Below are 15,769 nucleotides of genomic sequence, written 5' to 3' on the forward strand. Positions count from 1 at the left end.
CTACGCCAGATGTGAAAGGCGCTATATAGCGCCCGACCCGGCACAGACCACGCAGAGGCAACGTGTACAACAACACACAGGTTTTATTTTCTTCAGCCGTGGGCACACGCCTTCCCCGTGTCCCACAGGCCCAACACAGTCCCAAACACAGTCCCAAAGCACAAACTCACAATTCTCCACCACTCCTCCCAGGCAGGCTTCGTCTCCTTCTTCCTCCCAACTCTGGCTCGCCGAGTGGTGGTGGCTGGGCCCTTTTATAGCCCACCCGGAAGCATTCCAGGTGATTAACCACCTGGTCCCGATTGCACCTCCGGGTGGGGCTGAAAGCTCGTCCAGCCGGGCTGTGGGAAGCAGGCAGCTCCCCCTAGCGGCCACGCCGGGCCCCAACCAAGCTGTGGAGGACTCCATCTCCCATGGAGCCCTGCGGGTGGTTGGGGAGTCACCGACGGCCAGGGAGGCTGCCACCAAGCGTCCCGGGGGAGGTATTGGACTTCCCATGGCGGCTCCCCCGGAACATAAGCAGCAGAGGCGTCCCTACCGGGCATGGGACCCGGCTGTCCTTCACAGTGGCTAAAAGAGTAATGTAATAATGTGTAAAAAATGAAGAAGATACAGGCAAGAGATTTTTGTGCAAAGAAATAAAAACAAAAGCCTTGGCTATCCATTTTGGCTCAAATAAAAGACTGTTTCCACCTAGCAGATGAGGTAGCTCGCCAATTTTCCTACATCAGATGGCCAGCAAAATAATTCCTCTGCCTTGCCTCACCCCGGCCATTTTTTGTATTCTAAATGTCTGTCCATTCACTGTTTGTCACTGCCATAGTTTCTTTGCCCCAACGTTTCTCCCAACGTTTGATAACAACCGTCTGCTAAACACAATAACAACCCTGAACTGACTTCAGTAGTGTTTTGGGGAAAGCTTAACTACTGCTTTTTGTCAGCATCTGTTTCCCTTCCAACCCTTGGTTCCTTTAGGTAAAGTGACAGGCAACCTTAGCTACACAGTCCAAATCAATGCTAATTTCCAATTAGTACTCTTATTGTCCCACTCACTGATGAGGAAGAATAGGGATGGACGTTTGCCAAGCTACTTGTAGTTTCCCCATGACCAAGTTTACCCTAAGAATTTAGTTCCAGGGCACCAGTTTTATGTAACAGATTCAGTAGGCCTCGTTGACTGCCTGCTATGAACCTTAGAAAATATAAACTTTTCTTTTAAGATCTCTGTAACAACCTACTATTAGTGTCTGTCCAATCTTTGAGACCTTGTAGCCAATAGAGATGCTTGTTAGTTTTTGATAACTATAAATTTAATAATATAAACAAGCAAAAATTAATAAATGATGTTCAAACTGTATATAAATCTATAAGTGCTGATCTCTGTAAGACAAGCAGATATGAACAAGCTTACGTCAAGAACAACCCTGGCCACATCATTTTTCCTATGCTCCCTACATGTGTAATGATGGCAATGCACAAGAGGTTGCACATCCTAGCAGAATGTAGGCGTAGTCTGGAAAAATACGTCAACCAGTAATACAGTCTGTGCTCCATCTCTGGAACGCTTCATATCTTGCAGGCCATCATTCTTGAGGGCAGAAGTAAGATGGCATTGCTGCATTTTATTTAAACCACTACTTGCACCCACCATTCTTTTATATGTCTCCCATCAGTAAACAGTTTGTTGCCTTCACCTGAACTTTGAGATGCACCATAGAGTACTTGTTGATTACAACATCATCAGCTTTGGGAGAGACCTTCCTGAGTGTGAAAATTCCTAATCCTGATGGTGTAATACCCAGTTTTCACTTGTTCTGGTGTAGCCAAGGTTCCTACGAAGGTGGATTTACAGTTTTCATCTTTGGCATCCTTGGTACTGTAAAGTGCAGCAATTACCACTGCACAACTGATAGTGAACTGGTTTAGCTGCAGCTTATGGCGCTTTTCCACTGCATAGTACGGCACGACACGGTTCAGTTCAGCTCACTTTTGGGGGGTTTTCCACTGGGAACAGTACCTGGTACCTGGTCCTTTTTTTAGTACCACCTCAGCCGAGGTTCCAAGCGCGCCGAACCGTTACCAAAACGTGACGTGTAAACTGCTGGTCACTGATTGGCCGGAGAAAATCGTCATTACTGCATCACTGGCTATTCTTTTCTTTATACACGCGGAAGTTTGTGCTTTTTTTTAGATGCTTACCCTTGCGCGTCGTCGAGCTAAAGTGTTGTCGTTGTCTGTGTGTTGTTGTAAAAGTTCCACGGTGTCACGGCAGTAGAGGCGGCGCAACTCTAACGACACGTGAATAATCCCGCCCACTCTAAAGCGGCACTAAAGTGCAGTCGAAACACAAACCGAGCCGAACTGAGCCGAAACAAGGTGAGCTGTATTGAACCGTGCTGTGCCGTACTATGCAGTGGAAAAGCGCCTTTTCTGTATAGGTCTAGGAGTTCTACTTATGGGGTAGTACCTTCCTACCACTTTGTACAATGATTTATCTATCTTCAAAGAGCTCAAGCATACCACACAATTGCACAGTGTCATATCCTACCTATTGCCCCCATCATATATGATGATTTCAGCACCCACCCACCCCAAGGAGTAGGGTGATTCAAGGTTGAAGGTTTTTTAGTCATTTTTACACAAAAAAGCTATGAAATTCGCTTTCTCAGCTGCATTCAATAAAACATAAAAACAAACAGAGAAAAATAGGTTAAAATCACTAAAAACAAATACTTTACCAACTACTTCAAACAGTTTGACAATATGTTTTTACCTAAAACGGTTTGATGATACATATGAAAATCTCTGCACTCCAAAATTACTTATTGCCTTCCTTGGCATTAATTACAGACGTGACTCAGATAATATTATGCTGCCCGTCTATTCAATGAAATAACACCATGCTGCAAAAAAATCATGAATATTTCTATTTGTTCTGCCACTTTGTGGCAGGACTAGGGTAACTCATCAATATTCATGAGAGATGCAGCACTTTTACTCAATAACAAAACAGCCACAAAGCTGGTTTCAGAACAAACTGACAACCATTTCTTGAGTCATGCGATAGTGTTAAAAATGTGAATTGGTCATCAAATGTTAAAATTGACAATGAAACTGTGAAACTGATGATTGTGTTTGGTATTGACTTGCTATCATTGCCAATGACCCTGCACCTCCTCGTTTCCTATTTATGGGTAGCTCCAGTCTGAAGTGTCTGTAGGTCATGATCATCTGGACACTTTTCAGCTGTTTGTTGTTGATAGTCTGGTGAGGAAAATAGCTTGCAAAACTAACCGCTATACATTCCCATGCCAATTCACTTACAATCTGTCACTGCAAATGACTTGTAGCTGTTTTTAAATCTCCTGATACTGGATATGGTATAGTTGGTAAACCAGTGCAGAGATGGTAATGGCCCACAAACCGCTCTGTGTAGACATCGATTATTACTCAAGTTGAGTGATTGTCGTTTTTCACTCATTATGGAATACCTGCGCTTAGCTGATAATGAAGGCTATGATTAGTTACCCAGTCACAAAAATGTACATACTGTGGGATGTGTATCACGTGATTATCAAAAATATGCAGAAGGTGTATGTTCTTGATCACAACATAAGTATTGATGAAAGTCTCTTGGGTTACAAGGGAAGGCTGTCATGGATACAATATCTTGACTGCTTATCTATTGTATAAACATAATTTTTCTCCATATAAATATTTTGTTTTGAAATTACAAGGATATGACATATAGAAATAAAAGTTTATAGCTTGAAACTTGGGTTAAAGTAATACTGTATTTGAAACTAAATGAATTAATGATTGTTGAACACTTACTTAACATGTTTTCATAAGATAATATAGATAGTTTTAAAAATGAATCATATTTTTGTGGAAAGAGTGATATAATAATGAAAATCATATGTTTTTATATTATAAAGGAGATATTCATATATATTATATATAATGCTTAGAAAATATGTAAATTTTTTTCTTTTTGTAAAACTAGGGGGCTGTGCCTCCTGCTCCTCGCTTCGCTCGCCCACACCTCGTCCTCCTGCTCCCCACCCAGGACCCAATGCACGCCAACCACTTCGCATCTCTGCCGCTTGCAATTTCGGGAGGGGGGAAGGAGGTTTGGGGTGGGGTGCTGAATGCATGCTAAGGAGATGCGGTCAGATCAGCTGCTGTCTTGCTACTGCTTGTCGCACTGCATGTCGATCATTTAAAAGCCTGTTCAGCAGCTTTCCTTTTGTCTCACTGCCTTGTCTCGCAGAATATTAAAGTGTCTCCGAGAAAATCACGTATCGTCTCCTTCCAAGCCTTCCAAGATTTTTTTTTATAATAGAGAGATACCCCTCTATTTTTTCTTTTCTTATTTAAGCTGTAATTTTATTTGTAATTTATAAAAGTTTGGGCAGCCAAAAAATACTTGGAAAAACAAAAATGAATAACTGATTCACTAGATTTATCTTTTTTAAGATCTTCTTATTCACTAGATTAGATTTATCTATCTCTGTCTATGGTGGTCAGACCTCACAAATGCACAAGCACCTGGAGCCTGTGGCGAAACTATAGGATTATGGCTACAGGGTTTCTATAAAACTTCCTAGACCTTGAATGTGATTGTCAATGCATGTCCAGAAGTAGCTGCTCTGCAGGGTTTTAAAACACCTTTCAACCACGGGGCTTGTGAGATTAAAGTTGTGAGGGTATGTAGGTGTTTGTTGAATTATTTAGAGGAAGGTGGACAAGGGAGTAATTGTAGGCAAGTGGACCAGTTACTCCACATGCTTTAAAACATTCATTTTGTTATTTATTTTTTTACTGCATCTGATGTGTTATAATAAATCCTTTCTTAATTTGTATTCCTTGGTCATAATTTGGGTTCAAGGACAACTCAATATAATGCCCTATAGGTCAGAGATTTTTGCATGAGTAACACACCATTTCAAATTAAATTAGCCTAATGCACCATTGTTATTTCTTTTAACTGCTGTTGATTTTCTGTTTCATGATAGAGTGAAATGCATGGCAAACAATACAAAAACCTTGGAAGCTAAAGAAAAGATGACTGAACAAACATTCATGTATCTGTTTAAAGTAAAGTCATATTTAACAGCATCTGTAGACTCAGGATGTTTTATTTTGGTGGGGGTACAGTGCAGGGAAGCCATGACCAATATTAATGAAAAGATACTCCATCTTTGTATTGTGTGCAAAGTGAAAATGTTTTGCCAGATTAGTACTTCAATATTTCTGTTTTGAAGGTGCATATTTGGCCTCATGGTAGTGTCTCTTTTTGAAATATACATTTTGAGATGTTTGATTAAACAAATCAAAACTGTTTTTCTAAACTTTTACTCTTCAGCCTGTTGTTCCACCCTTATAAATAACTGATTAGGTAAACTAACTGTTGCTGCAATCTTTTTTTAAAGTCCCAATGAATCTATAGTGTGTTATTTTTTTCCATTTTTTATCCAGAATTGTCTTCACATTTATATCTTTTATACTTGTAGTTATTTCATTCTTTAACTTTTCCTTTTAAATGTTCCATGTGAAATGTATTGCATTTTTTTAATACTTGCTATATAAAGCACTTTGAAATCAGTTGTTAAAGGTGAAAGTGAAGATTGATTTGTTATTTCATACTTTATCTCTTTTCAGATTTTCAAAATTATTTAAGAACACAGACAGGCAACACAACTACAATCAATATTATTATATGCACAGTGGACTATTTACTAAGGCTCCAGGTATAGTTTAATCCTGAAGTACTAGAATGGGAAAGCTTTAATTAAGACCTCAATATAAGTAGATAAATTATAATAAGTGATGTTTTAAAATAGTTACAACGTTCAAATTACAGTTAAGATCTTCTTCTTTCGTCTGTTTCCCTTAGGGGTCACCACAGTGGGTCATCTTTTTTTTTTTTTAATTTTCCTGCTTTGTTACCCCCATCACCTTTATGGCCTCTCTCACCACAACCACAAACCTCCTCTTAGTCCTTCCTCTTTTCCTCTTCCCTGGCAGCTCTATCCTTAACATCCTTTTCCCAATATACCCAGCATCTCTCCTCTGCACATGTCCAAACCAATGCAGTCTCGTCTTTATGACTTTGTCTCCCTACCGTTCAACCTGAGCTGACTTTCTAATGTCCTCATTTCTAATCCTGTCCATCCTCGCCACTCTCAATGCAAATCTTAGCATCTTTAACTCTTCCACCTCCAGCTCTGTGTCCTGTTTTTTGATCAGTGCCACTGTCTCCAACTCATATAACATAGCTGGTCTCACTACCATTCTGTACACTTTCCTTTTCACTTTTGCTGGTACCCATCTGTCACAAATCACTCCTGACACTTTTCGCCACCTACCCACCCTGCCTGCACTCTTTTCTTCACCTCTCTTTCACACTCACCATTACTCTGTACCATTGATCCCAAGTATTTAATCTCATCCGCCTTTGCCGACACTACTCCCTGCATCCTCACCATTTTTCTGACCTCCCTCTCATTCTCACACATGTATTCTGTCTTGTTCCTACTAACCTTCATTCCTCTCTTCTCTAGTGCATTTCTACACCTCTCCAGGGTCTCCTCAACCTGCTCCTTACTCTCCCAAGAGATCATAATGAATTGAATGCATCATTCATTGGTACTGCAAACCTCACCACGTTCACATGTCCCTTGTACATATCCTGTACCACTCTTACATACTTCTCTGCCACTCCGGACTTCTTCATACAATACCACAGCTCCTCTCGAGGCACCCTGTCATATGCTTTCTCCAAGTCCACAAAAATGCAATGCAACTCCTCCTGGCATAGTCTATACTTCTCCATCAACACCTTCAGAGCAAACATCACATTTGTAGTGCTCTTTCCTGGCATCAAGCCGTACTGCTGTAGTTAGTGCACATCTCCCTTATTGTTAAAAATCAATACCAGCACACCACTTCTCCACTCCTCAGTCATCCTCTCACTTTCCAAGACTGCATTAAACAATATGGTTAAAGATTTCACTCCCGTCTCTCCTAAACACCTCCATACTTCCACAGGGATATCATCTGCACCAACAGCCTTTCCATCCTTCATCCTCTTCATAACTGTCCTTACTTCCTCCTTCCTAATCTATTGCACTTCATGATTCACTATCTCTCCATCATCCAGCCTCTCTCTCTCTTATTTTCTTCATTCATCAGCCTCTCAAAGAACTCTTTCCATCTGCTCAAAACACTCTCCTTGCTTGTGAGTACTTTTTCATCTTTATCCTTTATCACCCTAGACTGCTGCATATCTTTCCCTGCTCAGTCCCTCTGTTTAGCCAATCAGTACAGGTCATTTTCTCCCTCTTTAGTGTCCAACCTGTCATACAACTCATCTTGTTTTAGCCTTCGCTACCCCTTTCTTCACCTTACACCTTATCTCTTTGTGCTCCTGTCTACTTTGTGCATCTCTCTGACTATCCCATTTCTTTTTTGATAACCTCTTCCTCTGTATACTCTGCTGTACTTCGTCATTCCACCACCATCCTCCTTCCTCTGTTCAGATGTCACACCAAGCACCCTTCTAGCTGTAGCTGTCACAGTTACTACTTCTGCTGTAGTTGCCCAGCTATCTGGCAACTCTTCACTGCCACCCAGTGCCTGTCTTACCTCCTCCCTGAACTCAACCTTACAGTCTCCTTTTTTATTTTCCACCATTTGATCCTTTCCTTTGCCCTCATTGTCCTCCTCTTCTTGAAATCCTATTTCATTCTACAGTCCACCATCCTATGCTGCCTACCTGTGCATTCCCCTGCCATCACTTTGCATTCTCCAATCTCATTTAGACTGACCCTCCTGCATAAGATATAATCCACCTGTTCCTTTCACCAACATGTCCATTCGAATCCTTGTGTACACCATTCTCTACCACTTCATTCAACTCACTTCTTTCTCATCCATCGCACACATTGTTTGGCATACGCACTAAGAACATTCATCATCACACCTTCAATTTCCAGCTTTATAATCATCACTCTGTCCAACACTCTTTTCACCCCCAAAACACTCTTGACATACTGTTCCTTCAGGATAACCCCTACGCCATTTTTCCTCCCCTCTACACCATGGTAGAACAATTTGAATCCACCTCCAATACACCTGGCCTTGCTCCTCTTCCATCTAGTCTCTTGCACAATATACCTTCTTTCCATCATATCAAATAACTCTCTGCCCTTACCATTTATACTGCCAACATTCAAACTTCCTACCCTCACTTCCACTCTCTTTACCTTCCTCTTCTCCCCCTGAATCTGGACACTGAATCTGGGCAAAAAGTAGCCCAATTTCCGCCAGCACCCTATTGGCTAACAGTGCCTGTGGCAGCCGTTGCTAACCTGGGCCTTGACCTTATTCGGTATGGAAATCTGTATTGTTGTCAGCATATTGATCTAGCAAAATTTTACAACAGATGACGTTCCTGACGTAACCCTTCCCATTTACCCAAGTTTGGGACCGACACAAAGAAAAATACTGATTTGTGCATACTCTGTGCAGGGTTTAAGATTAATATAGATATATGCCAGTAAAGGCATCAAAGCAACAGTTCTAAGAAAATTAGAATCTAAATAGAGGAACATTCCTGTCAGAATACAGTACAGAAGAGATTAATTTCTGTGGCTTTTAGGATTTATTGAGCACTGAGTATTCAGCCTATAACCATATTTCTTCTCTCATTGGTCGCTACTTTTGCCTAAGCTTAATAACCTATAAAACTGAGCTAACTGTAATCTTAATTGGTCAAAATTAGCATCACTTTAGAAGTAATAGCAGACTATCCTGCATCAGAATTATCTAATGTCTAATTTAGGAGTTTTGTGTCTTTGCTGACTCAGATCTATTTTTTCCTTTGCCATTGTCAGGAATCAATTAGCGATTTCTACTGGTATTATTCTGGCAAGGACACCATTGATGAGCAAGGCAAGAGAAACTTCTCCAAAGCTATGTCAGTTGCCAAGCAAGTTTTTAACAGCTTGACTGAGTATATTCAGGTAATTCAATGAATTCATTCATTTTGAACAAAGGCTAGAGGTGAGATGGTGGATACATACATTTAGTCTTGTACAATGACTTAAAGTTGAGTTAATGGATTCAGTCCATTGTCAGAATGACTTCTTTAAAACACATTGTGAGAGGGTAGTACATTGAACACTCATTTCCTGGCCTAGTGTAATCTTAAACCCACTATTATTGGGACTATACAAACCCCATATTGGTTTGTAAAAACCAAGGTTGTTTTCTCTACAGGATATTAAAGGAGTGTAATCCCTGCCCTTTAAGACCCACATAAGTTATGGGCTAAGCTTTTCATTTCAACCTTCTCCATATTAAAGTTTTGCTTTTTTGTTGATTCTGGTCCAGTTCTTTTTTTTATATTTGCTATGTGAAATTTGATTTCAAACATATTATATTATATTACTTATTTTTTTCTGAATTTAGATTCAACTTTAGCTGGGTAGGGTGCCAACTGTGAACTTGATATCAGAAACATTAGTAAACTTTCATTCTGCATCCTTTCTAGAGGCTCTTGCTAAACCAGAAATAAGACTGGAACATATGACCTTTTAGTTTTGCTAATGTATCCTGTTGTTCATGAACGTAGTAGGCACTTTACCATGACTATCCAGTAGAACGTTTGCAAAACCACCTTCAAGGCATCAGTTCATTGGTTAGAGATTAGAACCTCTTCAACCCTATAATTGTTTTACCAACTTCCACCAAATACCACATGGCACATGGACATAAGCCTTCTCCAAGTCTACAAAGTATATGAAGGCAAGATTGGTAAACTCTCATGAACCAAGTAGGTACTAATTGTGTTCCTCCTTTATCTTACATTAGACTTTTAGACATATGATCCAGTACATGACAAACTGTAGGTTTTTCAATGATGGAAAACAAATGTGATCCCTTTTTTTGTATGCCATTTTAAAAATGGGTACTGGCCAATTATTCCAACTTTGAGAAAGGGTAAGGCCCTATATAAATAAAATGTATTATTATTATTATTTCTCTCAAATCTCTGTCCTTACCTTCCACATAACACTGAAGTCACACACAGAATGAATAATGCTTATGACATTTCAAGCTCAATCCTTTCCACCCACATTATTTTGACATTATGGAGAAATAGATTAATCCCAAACAATACTTCCAGTGTGGCCTTCTTTTCCAAGAGCTCGTCAACTGAATTTACTTTCTCAAAGTTCCTTGAGTTTTTGACAATATTCCCAGTCAAGGTCATTGACTGGCTGTCATTGCTGGAAATTCCCTGATCTGTTTGTCATCTACCTTACCAGAACTGTTTGTGACTGCACTTTCTTCACTATCACACACTGCTCCCTACCTCAACATTTGCCATATCCTGCTAACATTACACATATGAACTCATTGTTTTAGTTCACCGATTCCCTTATCACTGTTGTCTAACAACACATCCTGTGATTGGTACTATGATAGGCACTGACCATTTGTTTGTAACAAATTCTTGTATCTGCCTCCACTACAGAGATCTTCAATAGATCTGAATCCATACCTCTGACTACTTCTGAAATAAAGGAGAACTTTCTCTGGAATACAGACCTGTGCTCATCCTGAACTGGATCATTTACTAGCTGTCCCAATAGATCTTCATTATCCATTTTGGTCTTTCAGGTTTGCTTAATAGGTAACTCTTTCCAAGTGGTAATCTGTTGTTAGGGTTATAGACAATGGGAAATCCTTAAGCCCCACAAAAACTATTACTGGACCATGATTCAGGCAGTGTCTTCTAGAGGTTTGAGATAGTAATGCTAATCATTGCATTGCCATACCACCCAATAAGTAAACAGGCCAGCACCCAATGGAAAACAAAAAAAAAGGTCACACTTGAGCTGAGTGATGCAGAAGAGGCATACTGGTATATCATCCATTGAGCCTACCCTACTATTTCATCCTTAGCCAATGTATGCATTTCTACTCCACAGGGTCCATGCACTGGAAACCAGCAGTCACTAGCCCACAGCAGGTTATGGGATGCGGTAGTTGGTTTCTTGCACGTCTTTGCACATATGATGATGAAACTTGCCCAGGTAAGTCTAGGTAGTTAAGCTTTTACTGCTGTCTAGATGAGTCCTCTCCTCACCCCAACAAAAACACAAGTTGACTCGATGTATACTAAGGGGGTTGTGTTGATAAATCATAGTAAAAGAAAAATTAAAACATTGTCTCAGTCAGTGAGCAAATGATTTTTGGCCCTGCGAGTGTGGGGAAGAATCAAAGGTATTTGTTTGTTACTGTCCTTGTTGACATTAATGTGAATTTTTCTTTAATTTTTACTGACATTCCTTTTTAATGTTTTTTAATTAACTGTTGTTGTTGTTGTTAATGCTGATCTTTTTGTGTCCCTTCCTAATCTTTTTTTAACTAATGTTACACATCTGGTTAATATTTCTGTGTGGATACACATTTTTGTATTTTATGCAAATGTACCTGTCTCTCCTGTGGTAAAATAAAATTGAATACAATTCTTTTTTTGGCAAATTTTGGAGAACATGTGCCATATTAAACACTTGAGGAGAACTTTAATTCCACTGCGCAGTCCAGAAGTGGCTGTCAGTTTTGTGTATCTGAGACATGGGAATGTAGATGGTGAGAAGAATTGTGTATAATATGTCAGTAACATGAAGGATCTTCTCATGATGAGTTCCAAACAGTTTCTGTTCACAGTGCTGGAAAGCAAGGATGTCCCATAGATTAGCTTCTCTAGGCCATTGCTTGGTAAATGTTTGTTTGTCTTGTCTGTCTGGCCTGCTTTCAGGATGTGCATTTTTGCTTGGAACAGTGCAACTGTTTTCAACTCATCATGCAGTGTTCAAAAAGAGATAGGAGAGATGCTGAAAAGAAAATACAAAAATGAAGTTAAAAATGTTTCTGAATAACATTTTTATTCTGATGTGTAACAGATGCACCAATCGCCTGGACTACGAAATGGCGTAAGAACTTTTATTTCGTGCAGCTGCCATCTCATGCATAGTCTTCTGCAATAAAATGCTGTTTCTTTGTTCTTCTTCATCTTTGTGCTTTGGTGTTGCAATGCCAGCCAGGTCAAAATCTGACAGCTGTGGATTTTTATTTCCTGGAGCACTGCTTTTTTGCATGGGGAAGGATTTCATATTCATTGTGTGGCATGTACTATATTTAGTCATTTGATTGATACAGCTTCTTTCAAACTGAGCTGGAACAGGAGTGCTTTACAAAGCAATCAGCAACATTACAATCCATGATGAGTCAAGTGCCATATTAATTGTTCAAAGTCTGCACAGATAGGAAAGTTGACAGCAAAGCACTTAGAAAAAGGTGTTGTGACAAAAATAAAAAAAGAAAAAAGAAAATGAAGTTACAAATCTGAACGTAAGCATTTCCGAGCAATGTAGTAGCAGGTAGTTATACAGGATTTGAAGACTGAGACCAGGTGTAGATTTGAGAGGATCACAATGTCTACAGTAAGGTGATCAGGGGGTATCCACTAGTACAGTGGCTATCAAACTGTGTAAAGCAAAGAATTACAGGTTGGTTTATGAGTTAGTCTAAAAAATTGAGAGTGATAGAGAAAGAGAGAAGAGGTGAACAAGAGAGCCCATTGTGCAAGAGGAAGAGAAAGCAGATGCCTCAAGTGCAGCTACAAGTGATGAAGTGCTTCCAGGACTTGCCTTTCAGCATCGGATTGTGGGTGCCTATTAAATAAAATTCTCTCATGGTTTAATTTGATGAAGCTGTAGAATCTCATTCTGCTTTCGAGGCAAAAAAAGGCCTTTCATTATTGCTTCTTTAACTCCATTAAAAATTTAGAAATAAAATGATTTGTGCATGCTTTGAAACTGTGATGTAGTTAACAATCAACTTTCAATTGATGGAGATTAGCAAGTGATGAGATTGTTAGCTTTTAAATAATGTGCCGTACATAGCTACAATAAAAGAACAGAAGCTTTACAAGACAGAATTTAGCCTTAGACAAAGGCTAAGGTGCCAATTTTGCACACATCCAACTGCACATCGTTCCAAAATAAATTATACACTCATTGAGAAAATTATTGGGAACATTGTAGTAATACTGGGTAGGGCCTCCTATTGCTTTCAAATCAGCCGTAGTTGACATGAGTTAATCAGTTTCTGCAGACTTGTTACCTATACATTCATGCAGCAAATCGTCCATTCTGCCACAGTGTTATATTGGATTCAGATTTTGTAATTGTGAAGGGAACTGAAGAACACTAAACTCATTGTCATGTTCATGAGACTAGTTTGAGGAGCCTTTTGCTTTATGACATAGTGCATTATCATTATCACCTCAAACCAGTCTGGCTGTTCTCCTCTGTTTTATATTTTTGGCCAGCACTTTAATCACCAAAAGCAGCTAAAACACTCCAAAACAAAAAATACAGTTCTTCCTCCTCCCATGTGAGTCTTGTCCTTTTAAGTTAGACCCAGGAATGGTTCTGGTGCTACAGCAAGTCTTCCTGGAAGCACTTCTGCATCATATGGAAACCAGGGAGGTCCCAACAGTGCCCTCTAACAGAACCCAGAGAGCTGTACTTCCTGACTCCAGTTCCCATGCACCCCTGTGGGTGTCCAAACTGGGATGCCAAAGGAGGACCAATGTCACCTGTTGTATAGAGGACAGAACTGCTCCTGGCTTCTGATGGTCCATCATTTGTATGACTTTGGCCAGGCAATAAGCTCTTTCCTCATCCAGCTGGTGTGCACATTTGTTTTTCCAATCTGGCCTCCCATCCAGGCAAGAAATTATCCTCCATCCCTACCGGGGTGCCTGTCTTTCCTCTTGGGAACTTACAACAGGTATTACTAATATTTTGTGTACACTAAGTGTACTTAGTGTTTTAAATTTTCCAGACAGCTATCTGTTAATGTTTTAAAAGTACAAACAAACAAAATTTTTCCACTCATATGACGTGCAATGTCTTAATGGAGATACTGAAACAGCACACTTAGTTCATAAGAAAAATCAGGAAAAACATTTGTATTGTTCATTGTTTTTTTTTCAAACCAAAGTAATTTTATTAGTTTATTAATATAACAATTAAAATTTGATTAAAAACACATGTGACACATGTACTTGACTGATGCAGAAGGGAATGCAATGTAATCTCCAGTTATGAGTAATTTCTGCACTTACAGAAACTTACACAAGCATAAGTAATAGCAAAGTCTGATCATTTGTGAGAGGTAACTTGAAAAAAAAGCTGTTTTGTGGGAATTCTGAAATAATAATCTTTAATCAACAAAATTGAGTTCACAAAAGGTTGCCACAAAAGTGGGAATTTCAAATACTAAACTACCTGTTGTGTGATATTTGACATTCTTGTTCATTTAAACCGTGTATTAAATATTCCTCTTTTGTGTAATTAATTGGGTAATGTCCCCTCTGATGTAGTCTCACAACTGCATATCCTACGCCTGACAAAACGAGTTTCTGAAGAATCTGATTTGAAAAGTGTTTTGTTGTAATATCAGCTTTAAATAATTTGTGTAAATCAGAATCAGAAGTACATTTATTGGCCAAGTAGGCAGGCATACTATTTGATTCCATGTCTCTCCAAGTATGGTTAAATGACAGACATATACTGGATTAAGTGCACACCTTGAGATAAATAAAAGACATACAATTTAAATGCTGTCATAATCGGTTTGAGTTTCATGCAAAGTTTAAGACAGTGCAGGAAATACTGAAATATATACACATTAACGCTATGTAAAAATATTCTGATATATTGCAGAGTAGGGGGGGTGCCCATAATGAACAAGAACAGCTGAAATAACCATTGTTGAGCTTTTTGGCCTGTTGAAAGAAACTGTTCTTATATATGCTTGTTTTGGCCTAGTTTAGTCTATGATGCCTGGCAGATGGGAGAAGTTCAAAAAGGTTTTGGCCTTGAGGTTAGGGGTCGGTAGTGATCTTCCCTGCCCGCTTCATGATTCTGGAATAGCACAGGCCTTGTAAGGCGGGAAGGCTAATGCCAATAATCTTTTCAATAGACCTGATTAGTTGTTGTAGCCTGTTCTTATCTAGTTGCTGAATCAAACCAAACTCAAAATATTTAGGTTTATTTTGATATTCAGTAATTCATGTGACAGTGACATAATAATGTTGGATTTTTAAGTATTGATATTAAGTAGTTATCTGTTTCTCATTTGAAGAAGAGAATCTGTAAGTGAATACATTTGATTTGTGGACCTGGTAAGATAAATTGGGTTAGCCACGACAGTCATATCATTCTTTATAAACTCCCTCTGAAATCCCCCAAAGTTCAGGGATGTGCACTGACTGCCCCGTTCCTTTATTTTCATTGACCCAAGTGCCCTTTTGCCTCATTAGAACTTACTTGATTGTTCTGAGCTGAAGGGGTCATCTTCATTTAATTGTAAAACAGTGAAAATGAACATGCTTTGTTCAATCTAGATAGGCTACTCTGTATTATGCCATCTGGAAATAAATCTTGGTCTTTGAAAATTATTGTTACTAATTCCACAAAAGAAATACATAAAAATATTCATCTGCTGGTCCTGTTAGTTTATAGTTTGTATTATGCCATGACATGAATGCTGGCTGTCTCTGCACAAGCCAAACGTATTCACCTTTCTTATAGAGCTCGCTTTCTTGCAAGGAGGGCTCTAGAAGCATACTTTGCATTTAAATGGAGGTTTTTAAGAAAGCAGGTTTCTGCCTTAGGCA

At 39.2% G+C, this 15,769-nt stretch overlaps 1 protein-coding gene across 10 annotated transcripts in view; it reads left to right on the forward strand.

Annotated features, from left to right (window-relative positions):
* LOC120538749 (ryanodine receptor 1-like) overlaps positions 1-15,769 on the forward strand; it is a 364,839-nt gene that overhangs the window by 282,749 nt on the left and 66,321 nt on the right. For 7 of the 10 annotated variants that reach the window (XM_039768187.1, XM_039768189.1, XM_039768188.1 and 4 more), the window contains 3 exons: positions 5,665-5,753; positions 8,901-9,029; positions 11,004-11,108. In XM_039768187.1, the coding sequence (XP_039624121.1) occupies positions 5,665-5,753; positions 8,901-9,029; positions 11,004-11,108 (323 nt within the window). Of the gene's footprint in view, positions 1-5,664; positions 5,754-8,900; positions 9,030-11,003; positions 11,109-11,981; positions 12,012-15,769 lie in introns of all 10 variants that reach the window. The other 3 variants (XM_039768185.1, XM_039768186.1, XM_039768194.1) reach the window with 1 other exon arrangement.

Source organism: Polypterus senegalus, chromosome 11, assembly GCF_016835505.1.
Source record: "Polypterus senegalus isolate Bchr_013 chromosome 11, ASM1683550v1, whole genome shotgun sequence".
In the NCBI taxonomy this organism is placed as follows: Eukaryota; Metazoa; Chordata; class Cladistia; order Polypteriformes; family Polypteridae; genus Polypterus; species Polypterus senegalus.